Source organism: Indicator indicator, chromosome 7, assembly GCF_027791375.1.
Source record: "Indicator indicator isolate 239-I01 chromosome 7, UM_Iind_1.1, whole genome shotgun sequence".
Classification (NCBI taxonomy): domain Eukaryota; kingdom Metazoa; phylum Chordata; class Aves; order Piciformes; family Indicatoridae; genus Indicator; species Indicator indicator.
The window spans coordinates 33235784-33249994 of record NC_072016.1 but is presented as its reverse complement, the minus strand read 5'-3'; the positions used below and the strand labels follow the sequence as shown (position 1 = coordinate 33249994).

At 43.1% G+C, this 14211-nt stretch overlaps 1 protein-coding gene across 2 annotated transcripts in view; it reads right to left on the bottom strand.

Moving 5' to 3' along the window:
* Nucleotides 1-210: 210 nt before the first annotated feature.
* PTPRE (protein tyrosine phosphatase receptor type E) overlaps nt 211-14211 on the bottom strand; it is a 33743-nt gene continuing 19742 nt past the window's right edge. For both annotated transcript variants that reach the window (XM_054382508.1, XM_054382509.1), the window contains exons 11-19: nt 12847-12982; nt 11867-12016; nt 10319-10412; nt 9008-9084; nt 8007-8141; nt 7188-7311; nt 5427-5595; nt 1658-1793; nt 211-288 (exon numbers count right to left, since the gene is read on the bottom strand). In XM_054382508.1, the coding sequence (XP_054238483.1) occupies nt 214-288; nt 1658-1793; nt 5427-5595; nt 7188-7311; nt 8007-8141; nt 9008-9084; nt 10319-10412; nt 11867-12016; nt 12847-12982 (1096 nt within the window). In that variant the 3' untranslated portion in view covers nt 211-213. The remainder of the gene's footprint in view (nt 289-1657; nt 1794-5426; nt 5596-7187; nt 7312-8006; nt 8142-9007; nt 9085-10318; nt 10413-11866; nt 12017-12846; nt 12983-14211) is intronic.

Genomic DNA, 14211 nt, shown 5'->3' with positions numbered 1-14211 from the left:
ATCTCATAGTGATATACTCTCTATGAACATTATACTTTAGAAGATATTTATATTTAAAGAAATAACTTTATACAGCAAAATGCAACTTTTCAGAGCAAACACAAGGTCCTATTTACAGGAAAAGTCAACAATCAAACTGCTGTGGAATAAATTAACAGAATATACAACTCTTTATACAGACAACTTAAAAAATAAGGCGGGGGGGGTGGGGTGTCATTTGAAATTAGCATAATCCGAAAATATGTCGATGAAATCTTGTACCACTCTGTAGCAGAATTCATACTGTTCCTGAAAAGCAATAAAAAGGTATCAAAATGTGTTTGAGTTGCATCAGACTGGAAAAGAATCATAGTTAAGAAAATCCTAGCGCTGTGTTCTAATGACCAGTAGCTGAGGATTGGTCTGTTCTAATTTCCAGTGAATCGATTTCCATGTATTTAGATTAGACATTAGGAAAAAGTTCTTTCCCGTGAGAGTGGTGAGGAAACACTCTGGAATAGGTTGCCCAGAGCACTTGTGGAGGCTCCAACCCTGGAAGAGTTGAAAGCCAGGTTGGATGGAGCCTGAACAACTTAGTCTAGTAGGAGATATCCCTGCCCATGGCAGGGAGTTGGAACTAGATGATCTTTAAAGTCCCTTCCCACACAAACCCTTCCATGATTCATTTTAAAAAACAGCAGCAATGGTTCTTCCCCTCCTGTCAAATACAGGCTGACTCTTGCTCCTCAGTTAAAAGTACTCCTTTTAGCTTTCTACATGATAGTTCTTGAACTGAATCAGTTCTTAGACCTGTCTTCTCAAATTATGCAGCTTCCTGTGCCTGGAGGAGTATGGCCAGCAGACTGAAGGAGGTTCTCCTCCTTCTCTACTCTGTCTTAGCGAGGCCACATCTGGAGTGCTGGGTCCAATTCTGGGATTCCCAGTTCAAGAGGGACAAGGAACTACTGGAGAGAGTCCAGCGGATGCTACAAAGACACTGAGGGGCCTGGAGCGTCTCTGTGAGGAGGAAAGCCTGAGAGACCTGGGGCTGTTTTGCCTGGAGAAGAGCAGACCCAGAGGCAATCTTCTCAATGCTCAGCAAGAGCTAAAGAGAGGCCAGTGCCTGACCACTCTTGCAGGAAAGGAATTTTTCCTAATATCTAATCTAAATCTCCCCTGGCACAATTATATATATATATATATAAATATAGATGCAGATAGATATGTATTTTTTGTATTTTGATGTATTTGTCAAAAAACTAAACCTCAGAAAAATATTTTCATGCCTATTCAATAGGGAAAAGTTTATAGACTAAGATTTGTATATTGTAGATGACTTTAAAGAAGTCAAAGACCTTTCTCCCTTTCCACAGCAGACCCCAAGCCAAATTTAAGCCCAGACATTTTAAGGTAAGAAAGAACAATTGAGCTTACAATGCATTTACTTAGTATGTTTTCTCACCTCCAAGACTCAAAAGACACAGAATGTTTGGCCAAGCTGCATACTTAGAAATGCCATTAAAAAAAAAAGTCTGCAAAACCAGAGATTTCTGATAATACCTTGTCCACACAGCACCGGCATACATAATTTATGTCCACCTGCAAAAAGCTCCTTTTGTTCTCCTCCCACAGACTATTTACAAACACAGAGACACCCAGAGACTGTTAAATATCATACCAGTGTTTGCACCATATGTGGCCTTTGCAGTCTTAAGCTCTTCACAGCTTGAAATACATCTAAGAGCCCTTCAGCCTTCACCCGCTCCAGAATGTTGCTGAGTGCTATGAAGGTACCTGTTCTTCCAGCGCCAGCACTGCAACACAGACACAACTGCTTGGCATACAGTAGGGCAAAAGAGAAATGATAGTCACAGGGAAGAGACAAATATAATTGTTAACCAACTTCTACTCATTCTAAGTGTGGAGGTGAGGAACAACACTGTGCACCAGTACAGATTAGGGGCTGACCTGCGGGAAAGCAGCTCCATGAAGTACTGCTCTTATCTGTAGGACAGCAATGTGCCCTTGTAGCCAAGAAGGCCAGTGCCATCCTGGGGTGCATTAAGAATAGTGTGGATGGCAGGTCAAGGAGAGGTTCTCATCCACCTCTGCTCTGCTCTAGTGGGACCACATTTGGAGTATTGTGTCCCATTCTGAGCTCCCCAGTTTAAGAGGGGACATACTAGAGAGTGTCCAATGAAAAAGGGACCAGAACATGTCTGATGAGGAAAGGCTGAGGGACCCAGGTCTGTTTAGACTGGAAAAGAGAAGACTGAGAGGGGATCTTACTAATATTTATAAATACCTGAAAGGTGGGTATCAAGAAGGGGCCAGTGTCTTTTCATTGGTGGTCTGTGATAGGACAAGGGGCAATGGATACAAACTGGAACACAGGAAGTTCTACCTCAACATGAGGAAAAATTTATTTACTATGAAGTTGATGGAGTCCTGGAGCAGGCTGCTCAAAGAGGTTGTGGAGACTCCTTTCAAGACATGTCTGGATGCGTTCCTGTGTGACCTGCTTTGGCAGGGGTTGGACTTGATCTTCAGAGGTTCCCTTTCAACCCCATACCCTTCTTATGACTCTATGATTTTTTGCCTTAGTTTCTCACCTCAGCTATGCTGGAACGGAGTCAGAATGAAATTAAGTCAGAGCCAAACTGAAACCAATAAAGGCTCATTACTGGCAGCTCCTGTACTCATGTGGGAGACCCTGAGCTGGCTGTAGCAGCATGGTGACAACTTGAGCCAGTATCTCAGACTCAGATAATGACCTGGCAAAGACGTTTCCTCAAATCTGTATTAATTGTTAGCAAAGACAACTTTTGGTGCTTCCACACTCAGTTTTCAGATCTATTTTTGATGGGGAGACCTCTTTAGAATTTCAATTGTAAAAGTTGGCTATGGTGCAAAGAAGACACCATGTGATCAAACCCATATAGGTTCTGATTAATACTTCTGCATGTGGATGGATATGAAAGCATTATTATTACTATTATTATTACTCCAAAGCACTTTGATGGAAAATGTCCTATCCAACTGCAATGATTTTAATGACTCTTCAAATCTAAACAATTTGGGGTTGTTCAGCCTGAAGAAGAGAAGGCTCCAGGGAGACCTTCTGGTGGCCTTTCCATACTTAGAGGCTGATCAGAAAACTGGGGACAGACTTTTTAGCAGGGCCTGTTGTGACAGGACAAGGGCTAATGGTTTGAAACTGTAATATGCAGTTTAAGACAAGAGAGAAGAAGAAATATTTTAGAGTGAGGATGGTGAGATCCTGGACCAGGTTGCCCAGAGAGGTGGTAGATGCTCCATCCCTGAAACCATTCCAGATCAGGTTGTTTGGGGCTCTGAGCAACCTCGTCTAGTTGAAGATGTCCCTGCTGACTGCAGTAGGGTTGGACTGGATGACCTTTAGAGATCCATTCCCCACCAAACCATTCTGTGATTTATCGATTTCTCATGGAGATGTATTGATATAAGGATAAACTAAGGCAAGACTACATGTGAGGCTATGGTACACAGAAGAAGCTAAAAGCAACATTGCACCTCTCTCCCAACTACAATAAGCAACTTAATGTACTCCCAACTGCAGTTTCTTTTGTTTCAGTGTATTTGACTCATATTTTGTCCTTATATCTGTTTCGTGGAACCAACCTATATTTTATACAATCATAGAATGGTTTGGGGCTTGGAAGGGACCTTAAAGATCATCTAGTTCCTATCCCCTGCCATAGGCAGGGACACCTCCTACTAGACCAGTTTGCTCAAGGCTCCATCCAGCCTGGCCTTGAACACTTCCAGAGTTGGAGCTTCCACAGCTTCTCTGGGCAACCTGTTCCAGTGCCTCACGACCCTCGTGGGAAATAATTTCTTCCTAATGTCTAATCTAAATCCAGCTTCTTCCAGTTTGAAGCCATTACCCCTTGTCCTGTCACTCCATGCCTTTGTAACATGTCCCTCTCCAGCACTCCTGTCAAATACAAAGCAATCTGAGAAGCACAAGCATTATGGAAAGATTAAGTGCAACTGGATGTGTCCTCAGGTGGATACATTAAAAGTCTCGTTGGAGAAGAAATGAACAGGTCTGATTTATTAGACATGTTATTCCCTTTAGACAATCACTTTCATCAGACAAACACAACATCCAAAAGAGTTCATATTTATCTATAATTAGCTAATCTCTAGTAGCCATTTGGGGTTTCCAGAGTAACCCATGGGTGAAGCATTTTAGAAAAGGCTTCAAGTAGCCAAAATATGAGGATCTGAAGACATGAAGTAAACCTGCACACAGACATCATCACGCATTGGTTTATTCATTTATTTTGAGAAGATGCTGATAGGAACACTTCCAACCCTGTAAGTGTTCAAAGCCAGATTGGATGGAGCCTTGAGCAACCTGGTCTAGCAGGAGGTGTCCCTACCCATGCCCTTCCAACCCAAACCATTCTGTGATTGTATGAAACACAGTTTGGTTCCATGAAATAGATGTAAGGACAAAATACAAGTCAAATACACTGAAACAAAAGAAACTGCAATAATTTGTGAATACATAAAGTTGCTTACTGTAGTCAGGAGAGAGGTGGAAAACATGCTTTTAGCAAATCCTTTAAGCCCACACATATTAATATTTTAAATTCATTAATTAAAGGATTTTGAGTATTGTCTCCTTCTCTGGTGACTTTCAAAACCCACCTGGACATTGTGGTCCTGGGCAAACTGCTGTAGGTGACCCTGCTTTAGCATGGGGGTTGGACTGGATGATCTCCAAAGGTCCCTTCCAACCCCCACCATTCTGTGATTCACTTATCAAGTCATACATAAGCTACCTCTTAGCTTTAACATAGGTGTTATTTTCTCTGTGCTTCAAGGACAGATCCACTTTGCTTTCTGCTTCCATTAGGGATATGTTTTATTCTCCTGATAGTTTGTAAAAACACTGAGATCTCAGCAGAACATTTGAGCACTACATTGGTGGGTGTATTACACAGCACTACAAAAACCTACAGCTTTACTTTCCTAATCCCAGCATTCAGCAAAACTCAGGTGCAAGTCTACAAGACCTCAAATTAATAACACACTTGTTTAATTCCAGCCATTAAGACCACCATTAAGGTAATCACTTCACTTATTTAGCGCAAGACAGGTCACAAATCCTTAATGTCATCCAAGTTGTCTTTTTTCCCCATCTTTTCCTCCTAATTCTTATTTTCTATTTGTTTTTTAAAGGGTGCCATCTACTCCCTCACAATGAAAAACTTCTGTAAAAGCTGCCAGACTGGAGAACCAGCCAGATGGTTCCTTAGGCAGTGGTGGAGAGAACCAGCCAGATGGTTCTTCAGGCAGTGGTGGGGAGAACCAGCCAGATGGTTCCATAGGCAGTGGTGGGGAGAACCAGCCAGATGGTTCCATAGGCAGTGGTGGGGAGAACCAGCAGCTCTTACCTGCAGTGCACTGTAATGGGGTGGTTGCCCGTTTGCTGCTGCTGCTTCTGGACAGCTGCAATCAGGTCGATCATCCCTTTTCCTTCTGCAGGAATCCCAATTTCTGGCCACCCATGGAAATGGAACTGCCGAACAAGCCTGCTTTGCTTCTCCTGGTTGCCCTGTGGGCAGGAAGACACCAGATTGACCCAGTTGTTACCTCAAAATGGAAACACTCTTCTTACCTTAAACACTTGTAGCATTAATTTTGGACCATTATGGTGGAGGGGGGCTGTTTGCAACTGGTTCACAACATACTGGTCACACAGACCTGGTAGTTCTATTTCTAAGCTCCCCATCTACTATATGCTGATAATTTACCCCTGTCATTTTCCTTTTTATTTGCACAGGTGTTTCATCTGGGTAGTACTAACACTTAAACATTCTTCATCCTGAGTAGCAACAGTGGAGAGTTTTCATCATGCACAGGTCTAAGCCAAAGTGCCACAAAAACAACCCCATTCAAGAAACACAACACTCCCTGATGCTTTGGAACTTAACCATTACTGGCCTGTTAGTGCTTAAAGCCAAAGAGGGATTAATCCAGCATCCTCCTGGAGAGAGTGGATGCTTGTGGCTTGGAAGGGTGGACACTTCACCAGGTAAAAGTCTGTCTGGATGGCTGGGCTCATATAGTGGCAATGAATGGAATTAAATCCAGTTGGTAGCTGGTAACAAATGGTGTTCCCCAGGGCTCAGTACTGGGACCATTTCTCTTTAATATCAATTCTCTTTTGTATCAATGATCTGGATGAGGGGATCAAGGCACCCTCAGAAAGACTGCAGATGACACTAAATTGGGAGGGATTGTTAATCTGCTGGAGGGTGGGGAAGCTCTATGAAGAGATCTGGAGAGGCTGGATCAATGGGCTGAGGCCAATGGGATGATGTTCAACAAGGCCAAGTGCCCTGAACACTCTAGGCTTGGAGCAGAGCAGCTAGAAACTGCCTAGTGGAAAAGGATCTGGAGGTGCTGGTCAACAGCCAGCTGAAAATGAGCCAGCATGTGTCAAGGTGGCCAAGAAGGCCACCAGCATCCTGGCTTGGATCAGCAGTAGTGTGGCCAGCAGGACCAGAGAGGCGATTGACCCCATGTACTCAGCACAGGTGAGACTTCACTTTGAATATTTGGCTCAGTTTTGGGACTCACTGCAAGTGAGTATGCCCAAAGGAGGGCAATGAAACCTGGTGAAGGATCTGGAGAACAGGTCTTGTGAGGAGCAGCTGAGGGAACTGGGGTTGTTCAGCCTGAAGAAAAGGAGTCTGAGGGGACACCATCTGGAACAGGCTGCCCAGGGAGGTGGTGGAATCCCCATCCCTGGAAGTATTTAAAAGAGGCAGAGATGTGGTGCTGAGGGTCATGGTTTAGCACCAACTTTTGTAGAGTTAGAGAGTGGTCGGACTTGATGATCTCAGAGGTCTTTTCCAATGAAAACAATTCTAGGATTCTAACAAAATACATAAAAACAACCCCAAACCTATACCCCACTATGATCACCAACACCGACTCAAATTTTCATGGGCCTTTAAGCAAAAATGTTTAATCTAAACTCCCTCTTCATTGATACAGTGTTGGATGCTGATTAATAGCATTTACTTTTAGATAGAAAAATCAAGCATTTAAGTCACATAATCATATTGGTAAATGCCTTCAAATGGAAACAAAACCCACAAACCAAATAACAAAGCAAAATTACATCCTATAATTTACAAACATTACCGGATTGTATGTAACAAGGAAGTCCCTGACGCTTATGGCATCTAGCAGGCTGTCACTCTTGATTTCCACCGTTATCTCTCCATGAGTCACAGAGCCCTCTGATGGCCAATACTGGCAGCATTTCTCCTGCAAAATTGAGAGAGATTTGGGAACATGCCTTGAAATGATTTTTGGTTATTTACACTGTCCTGTCTTGGACTTTAACTCCAGCCAGCAGCTAAGTATCGCTTATATGTCCAGCTCTGGGGCCCCTAACACAGGAGAGGCATAAAGCTGCTCGAGCAGGTCCCGAGGGGGGCCACCAAGATGATAGAGCACTGGACCACCTCTCCTATGAATACAGGCTGAAAGAATCTGAACTGTTCTGGAGAAGAGAACATCTTGTGAGGAGTGACTGAGGGAACTGGATTTGTTTAGTCTGGAGAAAAGAAGGCTGAGGGGAGACCTTCTGACTATCTACCAGTCCCTGAAAGGAGGCTGGAGTGAGGTTGGTGACAGGACAAGAGGAAATAGCCTTAGGCTGCACCAGGGGAGGTTTAGGTTGGATATTACGAAAAATTTCTTCCCCAAAAGGGCTGTCAAACCCTGGAACAGAGTGCCCAGGACAAGGGTGGAGTCCCCTGGAGGGATTTAAAAGCTGGTGTGACCTGTGGGACATGGTTCAGTGGTGACCCTGCAATGCTGGGTTAATGGTTGGGCTCAACGACCTTAAACGTGTTTTACAACCAAAATGATTCTATCATTTGTAGGCAAAAAAAATATTTTGTCATGCTCATCTGCTACAGGTGTTCACAGCAACTGCTTCGCTGTGGGACACGTACCTGCTCCCTCTCCTGAACTTCTGTGAGCATAACGATGGTGTGGCACTTCCACTCCCACACCATCCGCCAGAAATCCTCCACCGTGTGCGGGAGTGGGCCCTGGGTGGCAATGAAGTAGTCCTTCTGGCGATAACCCTGTGGAGAGACACCAGCACCTGCTTACGGCATGACACGTGAGTGCAAGTGATGAGGAACAGAAGATGATGGTCAGAGAGGAGATCCCTACTTGAACTGCTGCTTCCCCTGAGATTGGCTTTGTGGTACTGCGATGGTGGCTGCAAGCCTGGGGTCACTGAGCCCACTCAGTTCTTGCTTGTTACCAGAAATGTAGGAAATATCCCCCCCCCCCCCCCAAAAAAAAAAAATCACGATCCTGGGTTTTGTATTTTATGGCTGAAGGGATGACATTCTGCAGTAAGAGACAACGGAAAGGATTTCATCATGAGATTAGAACCACTGCAGCTATTAATTAGCTTTACTAAAGAATTAACATTTAACTCAATTTTGGAGCCACAGTTGTAGTTACATCCTGATGTGATCTTCACAGTTGCAGTATCCACACTCCTCAACAGGGTTTCACTACTTAAGGATATAATTAATTCTCATATTTAAATAAAAACAAGACACAGTGTTGTTCAGGTTCCAACAGGACGCTGGAAGGAAAATTAGAATCAGAGTGGTTTGTGTTGGCAGGGAACTTAAAGATCATCTAGTTCCAATCTCCCCACCAGATTGCACTAGACCAGGTTGCTCAAGGCCTGTCCAGCCTGGCCTTGACACCTCCAGGGAGGGGGCATCCACATTCCTTTTACCCTGATACAGTAAAAAAATACATTAAATTTGCAACACTTTATAAGGGCAATTGGACTTGACTTTTCCTTTCTTTCAGAAACTCTCCTAAGCTAAACCCAAACACCAAATTGTGTCTCTAAAAAAAGACTTGTCAGTGACATCAAAATATCTGACTTGTGATTTCAAGACATAAAACTTTTCATACGTACATCTATGAAGGAGGCATTGATGTAGTCTGTATACTCTTGCCCTCTTTTCATTGACAGAATCACTCTGTTAAAATCATCTGGAAAAAAAAATAATCATACAATCATAGAATTGTTTGGTTGAAAAAGACCTCTAAGATCATGGAGTCCAGTCAGTGACCTGTGGCCATTAAACCATGTCCCAAAGTGCCACGTCCACATGTTTCTTGAGCACCTCCAGGGATACCAACTCCACCACCTGCCTGGGTGACCTGTTCCAAAAGAGGTCTTACTTTTGCTAACTATGTTGACTGTTCCACTATGAAAGAACAAATGCAACAAAATGAACAAAATCTTTTATCTGACAACCAGTGAGTGTCTCAAAGATCCTGTTCAGTATTTAGTAAGGTATGTGAAGGAGGGTGCTGCCTTGTTCTGCATTTGCTTCTCCATTCACACAGGATATGGGCAGCTGAAACTTTCATTTTCAGGTGCAGACGTTCAGTGCTGATCCAGAGTGTGCAAAGAATCCCTCAGAAACTGTGCTGGTTTAGTAAAATGAAATGGTTGAATTATTTAATTCAGCCCTGAAAAATCATAGAATTGTAGAAAGGTGTGAGTTGGAAGGGACCTTAAAGATCATCTAGTTCCAACCACCCCTGCCATGAGCAGGAACACCTTCCACTAGGTCAGGTTGCTCAAGACTCTGTCCAACCTGTCCCTGAACACCTTCAGAGGGGGGCATCCTCTCTGGGCAACCTGATCATAATTCATTTTACACTGATAAAGTAAAAAACACATTAAACTGGAGACACTTTGTAAGGGCATTACTCTTTTTAAGGAGATGATAATCCTGTTTGTCTCAGTAAGTCCTCTAGAAGCTTCAGAGCAGACAGACCTGAAGAGAGGACAATAAAACCAAAGGGAGAGCTAAAGGAAACACCCCACAACAGAAGTGTTCTGAAAATGAAGCAAACCCAAGCCCAGCCTCTACAGGTTTTAAAATAATTTGAATTTTACAGACAGAGAAGTCAGAACTTTTTTTCTTTAGAATTTTGCTGATTTCCAGGTTCCAAAGCCAGCTAGGATCTCTGCTCTTGATTTATCTCAGCAGAGATCTGTTGCTGTCAGCATATGGATCTATATATCTATAGATATCTAGATATCTATAGATACATAGAAAGATCTAGATATCTATATATCTACAGATATATCTATATGTCTATGTATATATCTATAGATATGTATAGAGAGAGATTGTGTGCCCTCAGGCAGCTTTAGGATAGTTGGGTGTTTCTAGCACTTCTTTCTCTAGCTCAGAAGTGGATCTCTTACAGGGGATGATCTGGATGACTCGAGCTTTCTTCATGTTTGCTGGAAGATTGCCAGTTCTCATGTTCTCTTTCATTATCCGAACATTTGTTAACTTCTGTAATAAAACACACACATGAGATGAGAAGCCCCTGGAACAGAAAAGGTTCTTGCTCCCCATATCCTGTACTTAGAGGATTCTGCACTGTCTGGCACAGTGGACAGCAAAAAATCACTGTAGACATTCTGGGAAAAAGTAGAATACTTGATGTTTTGACAGAGTCCCACAATGGTAGCTGCTTCCATTTAACTGTATCACATCTAAAGTACCCTCCAGTCATCACACCATAAAAACTAGGATTTGAGGCAAAGTAGATAACTACATAAAATAGTAATATCAAAGGAGTTCTGTTTTGTGAAAGATGTGAATGGTAGAATTCTATCCCCTGAAGCACAAAAGACTGGATGACCTTGTAAAAGGCCTTTCTCCCTTTGGGTCTATTTCCCCCACCCATACATGGATAGATCTTTCACTTGGGTTAAGGTCACTAGATTCCAGATCTCAGTAATGCATATTTATTATACAAATAAAAAATCAGGGATCAATCAGCTTAATTTCACAGAATCCAGACAGGGTGGGGGTTGGAAGAGACCTCTGGAGATCATCCAGTCCAATCCCCCTGCTAAAGCAGAGTCACCCACATTAGGTTGCCCAGGATCACAATGTCTGGGTGAGTTTGGAATCTTTCCAGAGAAGTAGATTCCACAACCCCTCTGGGCTTCCTTGCTGCAGGGCTCCAGCACCCTAACAGAAAAAAAAGTTTATGTTTAGGTTTCATTTGCTTCCTTCCCATAGACAGACCAGTATTTTTTAGCTTTGAGCTCGTTGCTGCGTCATCAGACCTAGTTCTACATCATTTTTTTCCCAGTTCCCTATTCCTTAAAAGAAAGAGAGAAGTCCAGTCCTGCCATTTAAAGCTTCAGACTTATATATAATATATTCTACATATAGAATAAATACTTAAGCATAGCAAAAGTCATAGAAAAGTTCTAACTGTTTCCTCAGGATAGTCTGTTTTAAACAATGACCACAAACAGCCATTGTGGCTGCTCTCTACATTTGGGGTTTCTCCACGAAACAGAAATACCTTCTCCCCCGCCCCCCTTCTTTACAAGTCTGAATACTGAGCACAGGATGCCTAAATTCTCTGCAATTCTCCCTGCCCTCAACCCTCGTTGATGTAGCAATCCCATTGTGATGCAAATTAGGTGCAGACAATCCAGCTCCCTCATCCAGAATTATCTGATCTGGCATCTAGTACCACACTAAAAGAACAATTCCATTTTTTTTATTGTGTGAACAACAGAAACCACATAGGAAAAGGTCTGTAAAATGATGTAGCTTTGACTGAGCCCTTGCAGATGGTGATGTTAAGCAGGGTCCCCATTCACAGCACATACCTTTTGATAGACCTTTCCTTTTAAGGATACATTTATCCTGCTTTTAAAGTATCTTTTTTACTCAAATATTTCCACACTTAAAGCCCAATGGCAAAGCACTTTCATACTTACCTTAAATTCTTCTTCTAGCCCTATTTTGACAAGGTTTGGTGCCGCGTTGTGTGATGTTTGTAGATGTTTTTCTAAGGATGACACATCAAGCTCTGTGTCACCATAGAGGTAGTATTCAAGTAAGGCTTGATAAATGAAGGAGTATTGCATCTGGAACCAAGAGAAAACCAGCCAGGTAAGTGTACTGCAAAGCAAGGAAGTGGAAGTATCAGATCTGAAACCTTTACCTCTATCATTTGGTCTACAATTTACTAATAATCAAAGTGCCTTTAAGTTAAACCAGAGTTTTTCACTGATTCTCTAAAATTCCACTCTGGTGTGCATGAGGAAACCTGGGCATGATCTGTTAAAGATGATGGGTGTTATGCTGGTCTTCACAACACTAACACACAGGTATCTTCATCCCCAAGCCCATCCTTCTACTGGAATTTTTTCATTTATCCAATTATCTAATCTAGGTGTGCGACACAACAGGACATCATAGAGGGGAAATCATAGAATGGTTTGGGTTGGAAGGGACCTTAAGGGATTGTCTAGTTTCAACCTCCCTGCTATGACCATGGCCATCTTTAACCAAACCAGGTTGCTCAAGACCTCTTCCAACCTGCCTTTGAACACTTCCAGGGCTGGAGCCTCCACAGCTTCTCTAGGCAACCTGCTCCAGTGCCTCACCACCCTCATAAGGAAGAATTTCTTCCTAACATCTAATCTAAATCAAGCTTCTTCCACTTTGGAGCCATTACAGTTCATCCTGTCACTCTGTGCCTTTGTAAGAAGTCCCTCTACAGCTTTCCTGTAGACCCCTTAAAATACTGGAAGGCTGCTCTCCATGAAGCCTTCTCCTCACTAGGCTGAACCACCCCAACTCTCTCCGGCTGTCCTCACAACAGAAGTACTCCAACCGTGAGAGTACAGAAACCAGAAGCATGTTCTTCTTTTACTGCAAAAGTAGTAATTTCAAGCAATTAAAGCCCACTTACATCAGTCTGAACCATCTGTGGACGCTGGTTACGGATTCTTGAGACAAACTCAAAGACATCAACTTTCTGTTCCTCGTGCATCATGTCTATGATGGCATCTATAACAATAAATGTGCCTGTGCGACCCACACCAGCACTGGAAAGGGAAACAAAAGCAAACAAAAAGCTCTAAGGAATTACAGGAATTGTGACAGCAACAACACAGGTGGAACTTAGAGTGTTTGTGCTGGGCTGAAACACTCAATGTGACATAAGAAATGTTTTTTATCACACAAAGACAGCAACAAAAGGGGTCTAATATAAAAAGTGACTGCAACAGCTCTGAAATGGTAAGATCAAAATTACAAAATCACAAAATCATTTTGGTTGAAAGAGGCTTTTAAGATCATCAAGTCTAACCACTAACCCAGAACTGCCAGGTCATCACTAAACCATGTACCTCAGCACCACATCTACATGGCTTTTAAATCCCTCCAGGGATGGGGACTCCCCCACTGCCCTGGGCAGTCTGTTCAAGGTTTGACAGACTTTTCAGGAAAGAAATTGTTCCTCATGTCCAATCTAAGCCTCCCCTGTTGCATACGAAGAAAACTTGAAATGATTTCCTCTTGTCCTGTCACTTGTTACTTGGGAGGAGAGACTGATCCCAACCTCACTCCAACCCCTTTTCAGAGAGTCGTAGAGAGACAGGAGGTCTCTCCTCAGCCTTCTTTTCTCCAGGCTAAACCATATTTGGAAGACTTGTGCTCTAGATCCTTCATCAGCTTTGTTGCCCTTCTCTGGACACAAGTGCTGAGTACAGCAGGGGACAATCACTGGGTAGGACAGTGGTCCTACTGGCCACGCTATTCCTGACACAGGCCAAAATGCTGGTGGTCTTCTTAGCCACCTCAGCACACACTGGCTCATCACCTGGCTGCAGATCAACACTCCCAGCTCTTTTTCCACCAGGCACTTTCCAGCCACTCTTCTTCAAGCCTGGAGTGTTCATGGGGTGGTTGTTACCCAGGTGCAAGACTCACGATTTGGCCTTGTTAAACCTCATTCCACTGATCTTGGCCTATCAATCCAGCCTGTCCAGACCCCTCTTTGATCCTCCCTACCCTCCAGCAGATTGACACTCCTACCCACCTTAGTAACATTTGCAAACTTTCTGAGGGTGCCTCAATCCCCTCATCCAGGCCACTGATAAAGAGTTTAAAGGGAACTCGTTATTATCAGAAAAGGCCTTTGAAAAAAACCTTCTGCTCAACCAGGTATAATAATTCAAAGCTGAAGCTTTTGCTCTATTCTGCATGCTTGCTGACACATGCCAGTTAGATAATAGTTGTCACAACTTCTACACTTCTCACCGTCACCTCAAAT